Source organism: Tachysurus vachellii, chromosome 11, assembly GCF_030014155.1.
Source record: "Tachysurus vachellii isolate PV-2020 chromosome 11, HZAU_Pvac_v1, whole genome shotgun sequence".
Taxonomy (NCBI): domain Eukaryota; kingdom Metazoa; phylum Chordata; class Actinopteri; order Siluriformes; family Bagridae; genus Tachysurus; species Tachysurus vachellii.
The window spans coordinates 4,327,501-4,340,000 of record NC_083470.1 but is presented as its reverse complement, the minus strand read 5'-3'; the positions used below and the strand labels follow the sequence as shown (position 1 = coordinate 4,340,000).

Here is a 12,500-nt window from a genome sequence, read left to right as displayed (position 1 = left end):
ACACACAGAGAGACACACACACACAGAGAGACACACACACACACAGAGAGACACACACACACACAGAGAGACACACACACACACAGAGAGACACACACACACACAGAGAGACACACACACACAGAGAGACACACACACACACAGAGAGACACACACACACAGAGAGACACACACACACAGAGAGACACACACACACACAGAGAGACACACACACACACAGAGAGACACACACACACACAGAGAGACACACACACACAGAGAGACACACACACACAGAGAGACACACACACACAGAGAGACACACACACACAGAGAGACACACACACAGAGAGACACACACACAGAGAGACACACACACAGAGAGACACACACACAGAGAGACACACACACAGAGAGACACACACACAGAGAGACACACACACAGAGAGACACACACACAGAGAGACACACACACAGAGAGACACACACACAGAGAGACACACACACAGAGAGACACACACACAGAGAGACACACACACAGAGAGACACACACACAGAGAGACACACACACAGAGAGACACACACAGAGAGACACACACAGAGAGACACACACAGAGAGAGACACACACAGAGAGACACACACAGAGACTTACAGGCAGAGCAGCAGGGCGAAGCCAGCAATGTACTCATTCCTCTGCGCTCTGAACAGCTTCATGTGAATGTGCTCAATGGCCACAGGGTTGTTTGAGAGATCCACATTGTCGGTCACGCTGTATTTCCGTACTTCTCTGAACGCATCTGTGCAAACACACACAGAAAACGTTATATGATGAGTAAAGTACTAGTGGGATTCATTTACCAACTTACCAATTTACCAATTCATTTACCAACCTTTAAGTAAAGACAAACCTGTTTTCTTAAACAAGTCTATGGAGGTATTGTAGAGTAAATTAGAGCAGATTAAAGCAATATACTACTGACTATTTATTGCCTATTTAAATCTAGAAATGTGTGTGTGTGTGTGTGTGTGTGTGTGTAGATCTGTACTCATGAACCTGATGCAAATTTATTACCACCAGCAAACATACTGTGGTGCACTAGGGGGCAATAATCACTCACAAACTGTGTGTGGATAGTGTGTGTGTGTGAGTGTGCGCAAGTGTGTGAGAGTGTGTGTGTGTGTAAGAGAGAGACCTCTATCTACAAAATGAAGCCATGTAATTTACAGCTGTGGCATCAGAAAAGTTCTAAATTTACTTAGACTCTCTTAATGAGATAAACATTGTTATTGTTATTTTTGTGACGTAGATTATATTTAATATATTATATAACAGTATATTAATAAATACACTAATAATGACTAATCCTTCTCTTGAGCAAAACCGGTCACCTTCACCACATAAAACCATATCGGCCTACAGTACAGAGATTCTTAAATGCAGTGTCAGTATCTAGCATATACCTTCCAATCCCTCCTGCAATAATAATAATAATAATAATAATAATAATAATAATAACCCACGATGAGTTTTCGTACTCACCAACCAGAAGGAATACGAGGATGCAGATGATCACAATGAAGGCCGTGTTCCCGTATGTCGTGATGGCATCCACCAGGCGAGATTTGAATATTTTGTGCCAACTAGTAAAAGCAACATGATGAAAGCTGAACTCAGTAATCAAGCTAAAAAGTACATCACACAATGTATAATGTGCACTTTCAAGAAACATGCCATGGAAATTATTTGACAGTTTTTTTTCTCAGTTTTTGAGATATTAAAGCACAAAAGAGCGACAGTCAGGAATTTTAGCTTAGTTTAGAGCTCAATAGAGTTTAGTCCTCTAATACCCCGTGTTTGAAATACAGAAGAAAAAAAAAAAAGCAGGGTGATTCTTGGTCACAGACGCATGAAATGACCTGATTAGGAAAAATTGGTTGCCTCATCTCAAGCATGACAGACATGATATGAGGGTGAAAGGGGAGAGATTTCACAAGGCTGGACTGTGTTTCATTCCTGGCTCTTTACGACTTCCCTTCATGACTCAGAAGTACACATGATGCACTTTGCCACATACAGCAGAGGGGAGGAATCAGGGTAAGGAATGACTTAATACAGCGGTCTCTTACTGCTGCTGGGAAACATGATGTGATCGATCACGTCGTTCAATGTGTTTACAGAAACTCACTGATGTAGTAGAGAACATGCTCAGTGCAATTAATTAACACATAGAAAGAAACCACTAATCAGAGATTTCAGTAATGAGTCTCCAGCGCCACCTCTATGTAACAGTAGAAGGATGAACCTTTGCATGTTTCCGGTAAATTGAGTGAAGGAAAGGGGGGAAAAAGACCGCAAGAAATAAACGGAACTGACTTTAAATGTAAACGGAAATGGATAAAAAGTGTAAGGTGTCCTTGAATCACTGACAAACTGCTGTGGTGTAATAAAAGAAAAACATGGGGGGGGGGGGCTAGAGAACCCTATGACGCGATCTAATCTTAAGTGTTTTATTCCGCACGCTAACTTTAGTTGCCATGGTTACACAAGTTTTTTTTTTTTTTACAATTAGGACATTTCTGCAAAATGTTTACAGTTACGTCAGCTAAAAAGCTGCTGTTAGTCCCTATAGCTAGACCTTGTTTTGTCACCAGATTGTCAGATTCCCAAAATAAAGTTCGGAACACTGGGAACGTTTATGGGCTTTGCGAAGTGCAGTTGAAGCTTCTTAGCTATTTGCAGTCTGTCTATTAACAGGAAGTAGGAATTGGCGAATGAAGCACGTCTCAGAAGGCTATTCGGAAGGTGTCTGTGGTCGAGATGATGAATTGGCCAGTACTCTAGATATCTTGTATCAGATAAAATTTGATCTTTGGCTTACGTTATCTAAACACACACAAAGAAACTGAAGCATGAGTGTGTAGCTCACCGTTTGGGAGAGATGAAGGGCACACAGAGAAGCAGAACTAAAAACACCTCGGCGTACAGGAAAGACGCCACTGCCGTCCACTGAAGACTCATAGTGAAGATCTAGGAAAAATACCTGCTGGGGAACAAAAACCAACAAATTTTATTTGATTCAGACCTTGTAAAAGAGCAAAAAAAGTGTACACTTAAAGAAGTTCTCGCTCTAAAGTCACAGAGGAACAACAGAGATTAACAGCACCGCCATCTTTACCACGCTCACAACATTTCATGAGTAATCACTGACAGAAGTAATGGAGATGTTGTCAGTGTAAATGCTAGGCTCAAAGTCCCAGAATACAACGCTGCTACATGACACGGCTACACAGAGTTACGTTACTAAGTTAATCATCAACTCGGCTAATTTTTCACTGATGAGAAAGCAGACTCGGTGGGGTCCATAACAGTGGAAGAATGAACGTTAAAGCTGATGAGTTTGCGCAGAACTTACAAATGTTAAACTAAAAGACTAAAGCACCGCTGCATCAGTCCTTTAATACTGTTAACTCAAATGTTGGTCACTGTTAAAGATCACATGCTGAGTCAGGGTCATGTTTACTGTTGAGTTCAACCCTGAATTCTGTTAAAATAGATTTGCGTGGCATCTTTAGGCAGGATGTGATGGTGAAAAAGATGGTGTGAAACCATGGTGTGATGGTTTCTTCCCACAAGCTATCAGACTCCTTAATAACTGAACTGAACTGTACTGAGCACAACACACACATCAACTGTATGGACTGCACAGACCTACAACAAATACACATACTTCCAGTATACATCCATCAACCTGTTTACATGTTGTTTGCATCCATCAACCTGTTTAAATGCTGTTTTTGCACACACTGTCCAACATTTCAGTCGTTTGCTGGTTTGCACAATTCTTTACATTATCTCAGGGACCTGCTGCTATGAAACTGTGTTCATTATAGTATTACTGCATGCAATATTGTTGAACATATAGTATTTACACTGGACGGCGTTGTTTCTGTTTATTGTCTTTTGTGTATTGTCTTTATTTGTATTTTTTGTTTGCACTGTCTTTGTCTTGTCTGTCCTGTCCTGCACTGTTTGCACCAGGTTGTACAGATACACTTTAAGTCAAGAAGCTTTTATTGTCATTTCAACCATATATAGCTGTTGCAGTACATAGTGAAATGAGACAACGTTTCTCCAGGATCAAGGTGCTACATAGAAACAAAGACAGGGCTAAAGACTTGTAAGTAGTCTTAGCCACATAAAGTGCAACTGTGCAACCTGGTGCAAACAGTGCAGGACAAGACAAACAAGACAGACAAGACAGTGCAGGACAAAAGACAGTGCAGGACTAAAGACAGTGCAGGACCAGACAGTGCAGGACAATGACAGTGCAGACACAAGTTACAAGACAATACAAAAAGTACAAAAAATGCAGTACACAAAAGACAATAAATAGTAAACAGTCACAGAAACAGTCACAGAAACAGCGCCGACCGACCAGTGTTAATACTGTATGTGTTAATATAGTATGTGCGAAATGGCTGAGATATTGTACAGTATGTGCAAAAACGGCTGAAATGTTGGGAAAAGTCCTTTATGTATCTAGGACTAACTTACTAAATCCTTCTAGCTCTGTATTTGTTTTTTGTAGCATCAGGGTCCTGGAGAAACGTTGTCTCATTTCACTGTGTACTGCAACAGCTATATATGGTTGAAATGACAATAAAAGCTTCTTGACTTGACTTGATCATCCTAGGACGAGCACAAGAGAGTGTCTGTGATTACAGCAGCAGCTACAGTATCCAGGAAAAGCTATTCTTCAGACAAAAACGTCACTTCCTGTCTGAGAAAACACCCCATCTAACAACATGGCGTGTCTCTTAAACTATAACATGACTAAGTGTAAAGTTATACGTCTAAGATTGTTCTAGAAAGTTCCAAAGGCCTTTCGGGGGCAGCTGATTCACTCATATGAGCTAAACAACGGCTGTAATAGACTTTACGTTCTCTCTTGTAAGTGTGTTAACTAAAATGCAGTAGGAATATTTTAACAAACACAAGCATTTCATCCCAAATGTAAACAAGACGCAGAGAAAAGGTGCGTTAGCTAACGTCATCTAGCTAATTAGCTAATTAGCTGACTAGCTAGCTAGCTGATGTTTCAGCGCCACGCCTACTTTCTCCCTCACACACACACACACACACACAGACTGAGCGCTTTAAAGCCACATTTTAACGCTCAGTATAAACGACACAAGCGAAATAAAAACTCACGTATAATTTTTCCAGAAGGAACAAAAACAATAAAACGGAGCCACAGAGGAAGATGCGCGTGCACCAAAACTTCTGCTGCTTTCTGCGTTTCACTTCCGGGATGCGTGGCTTCGCTCGTGAGCGTCAACACGACATGGAATTATGGGAAATATCTCTAAGTAGCATGACGAACTGAACAAAACAAAACCCTGTATATTAAATATTAAATAAAAGCTACCAGGACTCGATAAACGAATTCAGGGTAAAATGTACTGTTTTTTTTCTGAACACGACATAAATCTTATTTCAAAATAGATTTTTGTTTTATTTTATTTCAAAAAACTTTTATTTTGATACAACGCTTCCACAAAAACGGACACGTTTTAATCCAATAGACTTAAAAACAAATGCTATTTCTCACTTATTTATTTATTTGTTTTTTTGTTTATTTAATTGTTTGTTTGTTTAAAATCAATATTTTAATTCTCGGCATAGTGCTTAAGGTCAAAGTAATAGATCTACTTCCGGGTCCACGATGACAAACTACGATAAGATTTCTTCTGATGAGGAATCAAAACATTTATAGTCTAAAACAATACTTGTATAAAACAATGTCCGATTTAATGAAAAATGTGCCGAATTTATTCGCTATATGTAAAGTAGATGTTACCCCAAAATATATTTTATCTTACATGTAATAACGCTTTACTGCTTCCGGAACACATTTAAAGTCCTTGTGCTGTTTGGGCTAAATAATAATAATAATAATAACAATAATAATAATAATAATAATAATAATAATAATAATAATAATAATAATAATAATGTTATTACTACTAATAATAATAAGAATAATGTCAATAATAATAATAATAATAATTTGTCTAATATTCTTCTACTTTCATCTTTTCCCGTTAGGGGGCGCCACAGTGAATTATCTGTGTCCACTTAACGTTATCCTCAGCATCCTCTACTCTCGCACCAGTTACCTTCATGTCCTCATTTAACACATCCATATATCTCCTCCTTACCTGGCAGCTCCATCTCCAACATCCTTCTACCAATATAACCATCTCCCTCCTCTGTACATGTCCTCTTCATACACATGTATTCCACCTGTTCCTCCACCTGCTCTCTATCCTCAATACACATAACAATGCCATCTGCAAACATCATTGTCCACCGAATAATTTGTCTAATATTTCTATATATTTCTAAGTATTAAAAAGTGCATTGAGTGCATTATGGGTGTGCAAGAGGTTTTTGTTGTTTCCAGCTATCTTTCACAAACCAAAAACCTTATTAAAAGTAGCCACATTATTTAATAATAATAAAAATAATAATAAAATAATAATAATGTTATTAATACTACTACTAATAAAAATAATAAAATAATGTTAATAATAAAATAACACTACTACTAATAATAATGATAAAACAATTATATTTGTTATTATTATTACTAATAATAATAATAATAATAATAATAATAATGATAATAATAATGTTATTAATAATATAAATGTTAATAATAATAATAATAATAATAACAATGCAGGCTCAGCCCATGCTACACACCTCATGATGAAATTCTTAGCTCAAAATCTTTATTAAACATTTATGCACACCTAAAGGGAATTCACAGAAATGTAATTGGTCAAAAAAAAATAACTATTCACATTGAGGCAGCTTAGTGTTATAATATGTGAGAAATATTAAATGTCGTATACAAAGCATTTGTAGTAGCAGTAAACATTCAAAATATACAGTAAAAAGCTTTGTTCTTCAGAGATGCTTATAAAAAAAATGTTACTGCATTTTGTATGAATTCAGTCTAGAAAAAAATATTATATAAAATTATATACCGTCCCTTTGTCACTGATGATAAAATTCAGTTTTTGTAAAACACTTAGAACTCATCTAATTCACATTTCTTGCATAATCTTATGTAATTTACAGCATTTGGTTATGTCTTCACTATTAATATAAAAATCGGAAAAAAATTGAAATAAAATTAAAGCTTCCATGACCAGAAGCTGAAACGTCTGAATTATTATTATTATAACTATTAATATTTTTAGATTATTATTGTTGTAAATAAAAATCATGATTATTATTCTTATTATTTACAACAATTTAAATAATTATTATTGTACTATTTCTGATTACATATGATAATTATAATAATTAAAAAGAATACTTAAAATAATTCTTTTAAAAATACTTTTTCCCCATTACACACTTGTGTTTTGAGAGAAACGACTATAAAAGGGACCAAAATGTTAAAGGACACGTCAGCATGTTTTTTCCCCCCTCTTAGAACATGTTAATATTAAAACAGCAAAAAAATCCAGTAAATGTTAAAGAACCATTTCCTCTGTAGTGTTCCAGGAAGCATATCTTTGTTATATAAAAAAATGTTATTTGAAGTCACATCCCGAGGCTCTTCCGCGTTCCTTCTCGTCGTCTTCCTTCTTCAATTTTCAGCTTCCTTTCTCCTTTTCTTGGCTCCTATGACAAACAACAACAAAACCAGCACAAATCAACAAACGCCACCAAAACCCAGACCACAGAGTATATGAATGACACAAACTCACAGACTACACGGGTGCAGTGTCCGAGACGCTTCGTCAGCCTTCAGTAAAACCTTGCCATCTCTCGAAAAGCTGCATGAATCCAAACCTCGTTTTGGCTTTAAACATATTTAATGTACGGCTTGGCGTGAAACTCCTCAGCCGGTTCACTTCGTCAGTGTGAATAACGAGTTGAGCTAGACTTGTGTCGATTATGATCGTTTCAATTATTACGTGATTTATTACAGAGATCTTGTTGCAGGGGTTTAAAATAACAACCTGTCAGTAATCCGTCTTTTCTTTAACTACATCCTGGTTTCAACACAAATATTTTGTAATTAAAGCTAATTCATAGTTGTGCTATTACAATCTCTGTAATTCATGGTTCAGGAATCCAGGCCGTGTGCCAGATCAGGCTTTGAATCTTGGTTTTAAATTTCGAGGTGTGGTATTAAATACATACACAAAGGTGTGAGTAATTATCAGCCCGTATGATATAAGTGTTGTTCCAGGCCTCAGGAACAAAGGCCTCAGCACTTCACACTTCACTTTTTAGATTCACTAACCATGAATACAACTAAGGATAAAGATAAGAAACATGATCATCACTGATATCTATCTCTGTCTCATGTACACACACACACACTCTCTCTCTCTCACACAAACTCTCTCTGTCACACACGTGCGCACTCACAAACTCTCTCTCCCACACACACAAACTCACTCTCTCTCTCTCACACACACACACAAACTCTCTCATGCACTCATCCTCTCACTCTCTCATGCACTCATCCTCTCACGAACTCACGCACTCATCCTCTCACGAACTCATCCTCTCACCCTCTCGCGCACTCATCCTCTCGCGCACTCATCCTCTCACCCTCTCGCCCACACTCTCTCACGCGCACACTCTCGCACCCACGCACTCTCACTCTCGCACCCACGCACTCTCACCCTCTCACCCACGCACTCTCACTCTCGCACCCACGCACTCTCACTCTCGCACCCACGCACTCTCACTCTCGCACCCACGCACTCTCACTCTCGCACCCACGCACTCTCACTCTCGCACCCACGCACTCTCACTCTCGCACTCTCACTCCCACGCACTCTCGCACCCACGCACTCTCACTCTCGCACCCACGCACTCGCACTCTCGCACCCACGCACTCGCACTCTCGCACGCACACCCGCTAGCTGCCAGAGGTTTGTTGTTGTTGTTAGACTCCAAATGGATACAAGTGGTTAAAAACAAACTCAGACCTGTTTAATTCCAGTGAATTTCCCTCCACAATCAATAAACCAATATAAACGGATCTGCAGCTGTTGCGTACAACTTTTTAACAGCCTTAGAGTGGAAAAAAAAAACAGAATAAAAATAAATCATTTCACAAAAAGGATATGAGCATTCTTAAATTGGAAATGAGGAGAAAATCCATCAGACATATAAAAAAGCAGCTTCATGTCCCAGATAAGTCTTTATATCAGATACTTCATATAGTTCTAGATATATTATTCTTCTGTAAACCAACAAAAAGGTAAGAAATCTTTTCAAATATAAGTAAACCACACGCGCATTTTATCCAACACCCCAAACCTTCACCGCTACGTCACCAAAACATGTGCTTTATGAGATCAAAAAATAAAAAAATAAAAATAACAACAACATTCATCTGTTAAATCTCCTCAAACGTCTGCCGATGCTCTGAGAAGAACAGCAATGTCAACAGATTTGGCATGTTTTGTATCAAAGATTTGCACAAAAACAAACAAACAAACAAACAAAAAACAAACTTTTTTACATTTTGTAACATCACTGAAACATTGACTTCGTTTTTCTCAGAAGGAAAGAAAGAAAAAAAGAAGAATAAAGTCATTATAATATTTACATGTGTCAATGTTCTGACATTAGTAATTACTGTACAGTCAAAAGGGCATTGAGGAAGGCACAGCATTAGCCATCTGTTAGCACTAGTGAAGCCCCACACACACACTCACACGCGCACTCACACACGAGCGCGCACGTACTCACACACACACGCGCACTCACACACGAGCGCGCGTGCACGAGCTTTCTTCAAGCTGATGAATGGAAAAAAAAAAAGCTGCTTCTCTTTTGACTGTCAAAAATGTTAGAACACTTTTGTGTCTCGAGGTTTATAAACCGATATTAAGTGCCATGGACAGATGCTGCATTTGAGAAAAAAAATAAACCTGAATTTTCAACCTAGGGGGGAAAAAAAATACCTCAGGACCTTCTCTTAAACCCCGAGTTCAGCAAGCGACGTGACATCGACACGGCAACGTGACACGGCGCTTCTTTACTTTAAATAATTTGTCGATCTAATTGTCTGTTAAAGTGTAAAGGTTTGTGCGCCATTTACAGCTTGACGTTTTGAGGCTAGCTAACAAAAACTAGCCGTTTCCCGACTAGCTGGCAACGTCGAGCTGCACAAGGGTTTTTGTTTTTTTGTTGTTTTCTTTTAACAAAAAGGGGGGGGGGGGGGTTCCTGATGGCACGTCCGTTTGTAGCTGCTGTAAAGTCATCGTCGTAATTTAGGGAAACGTTGGAAATGTGCTGTAGGGACAAAAAAAATCACTTCACATCAACGCTGCATGAAATACTAAGATTTTAAGAGCTGTATTAATTGTGAGTAAAGACTTCCGCTGATTTCGATTTAGATGCAGTTTATTTCATTTATGTCTATTACCTACTTTATAAACTATTCTTTTTTTCCCCCCCACACAGAAATAAAAAGAGTTCAAAAACTCCTGACTGTCATAAGAATCATAAAAAGAATAAAATCCTACAGAGTTTATTTTCATGAGCGGTTTTCTGTACCGTTCTACGTCCCTGGTCACATTAGCGGATCCGGTGTTGTAGTGCAACGGCGAGTTTGATCATCGTGATCGGTGTTAGAGAGAAGCGTGCTGTAGGTGCACAGGCCGAGCGAAACTCTCATCTGCTTTCACTAAACCCCCACCATTTCCTTTTGTGTGGTTCAGATCCCGGAGAGTTCTGCACACTTGGGTTTTTCTGGATCATTTATCAAGGCCTTCCTATGCTGAATCAGGTGTGTTAGTGAAGCTCCTGTAGCTCAGCGTTCAGCGCAGCAGCCCAAATCCGTGTAGGTGCGAGACGGAAAATCTGAAAAGAATTTAAAGCCATTTGTTTGAATGGTGGTCGTGAAAGTCATGGATGTTTTTAAAACAACACAGACACTAGAAGCCAGTATGAGGGTTAAGGGCCTTCTGATCTGTAACCCGGCGCCTTAACCATTTGATTCACCATTGCACCGGTAGAAGGTATTAAAATGACCCATGTGAGGGGGGGTATAAATCCACCTAGCTGCCACTGCTGGGCTGCTGAGAAAGGCACCTTAACCCTCAATTGCTCAGCTGTATATATATATATATATATATATATATATATATATATATATATATATATATATATATATATATATATATATATATATATATATATATATATGAGATAAAAATCTATGTTGTTCTGTATGTCGCGTCTGCCAAATGCCATAAATGTAAACGAGCAGTGATGTCATCAGAAGGCGGCATACGGCTGTGCTTTTTGGTGAAGAACAACATATAGGTGTGATGGTATGGGGTACATAAACTTTTGCCCATACAGTGTACGTCAGGTCTGTAGCTGTAGTGCTCTGGGATTAGACAAGAAACGGATTTCTATCTTTTTTTCCATCTTTAACCATTTTGTTGTGACTTGTGATTTGTTGTAAGTTAATTAAATTGCTCCTTTCCTTTTTATTTTTAATGCATACTTTAGTATTTGTTCTTCGAATCGCTACGACGTCATTTCCGTCGTTTCCTCCTTCTTCCTGTAGCCCGTATTTAATCTGGCTTTTTACTTTCCCCAACCGCCGTAAAGCGCAGTTACGAAACGCACACATGGTCCTAAATAAATGATTAATGCTCCCGTTAGATGCGCTGTAACATGCGTGTTTTAGTGAATAATCAGAATCGTATCACGTATTACAAACGATATGATGTGAACTAAGGACACTGCTTCAAATGGCACAGGGTGGAACATCTGTGCTACATCTGCACTGAAAATGGCTCATGAACATGTCATGTTTACTAGACAGAGTGTTGTTTATTTATTAATTACCGTATTTTCCGCACTATAAGCCTTAAATTTTCTCAAAAATCGTCCGTGCGCCTAATAATCCTGTGCGCCTTGTGTGTGCACTGAGTTCCAAAAATCTGTAAAAATGTTGTGCGACTTTGGTAAGCGCCCCGCTTGGTTGACTGTCGGACAATTTCCCGCTGACACAGGGACGTAATACGCACACTACGTACGCTGGCAGCGATAAACCAATCAGAGAACATTACGTAATACATACAGTACGTACGTTTACCTCCGCCACGCCTCCGGTAGGTAGGTATACTACCGGTATGTTGCAAACCAACATTTGTTTCTTCCTAACCATTATGCGCGCCACAGTCCAGTCCAGTAGGTGGCGGTAAATGCACCTTAAGTTAGTTTGCCATCCGCCAATAAAAATCAGAAAAAGAAGACAACGTTTGTTTGTCTAAGGACCGCCGAAAATGGCACCAGTGAAGAGACATGCTTACGAGGCACAATTCAAACTACAGCCTATCAGTTACGCGGTTGTAAATGGGAACAGAGCAGATGCGAAAGATTTCAACATCAATGAATCTAAGTGGAGGAAGCAAGAAAATGAACTGCGCCGAGTTAAGAAGACACAGTAGATGA

The 12,500-nt window shown here is 38.8% G+C and overlaps 2 protein-coding genes across 4 annotated transcripts in view; both read right to left on the bottom strand.

Annotated features, from left to right (window-relative positions):
- bcap31 (B cell receptor associated protein 31) overlaps nt 1-5,345 on the bottom strand; it is a 25,206-nt gene extending 19,861 nt beyond the window's left edge. Inside the window, exons 1-4 of one of the 2 annotated variants that reach the window (XM_060881015.1) lie at nt 5,193-5,345; nt 2,908-3,024; nt 1,521-1,621; nt 633-777 (exon numbers count right to left, since the gene is read on the bottom strand). In XM_060881015.1, coding sequence (XP_060736998.1) covers nt 633-777; nt 1,521-1,621; nt 2,908-2,999 — 338 coding nt within the window. In that variant the 5' untranslated portion in view covers nt 3,000-3,024; nt 5,193-5,345. The remainder of the gene's footprint in view (nt 1-632; nt 778-1,520; nt 1,622-2,907; nt 3,025-5,192) is intronic. The other variant, XM_060881014.1, reaches the window with a different exon arrangement.
- A 1,514-nt stretch (nt 5,346-6,859) lies between these two features.
- The window catches only part of slc35a2 (solute carrier family 35 member 2), a 16,919-nt gene continuing 11,278 nt past the window's right edge, over nt 6,860-12,500 (bottom strand). The window contains exon 5 of one of the 2 annotated variants that reach the window (XM_060881010.1): nt 6,860-7,682. In XM_060881010.1, coding sequence (XP_060736993.1) covers nt 7,655-7,682 — 28 coding nt within the window. In that variant the 3' untranslated portion in view covers nt 6,860-7,654. Of the gene's footprint in view, nt 7,683-8,989; nt 10,893-12,500 lie in introns of those variants that run through there. The other variant, XM_060881009.1, reaches the window with a different exon arrangement.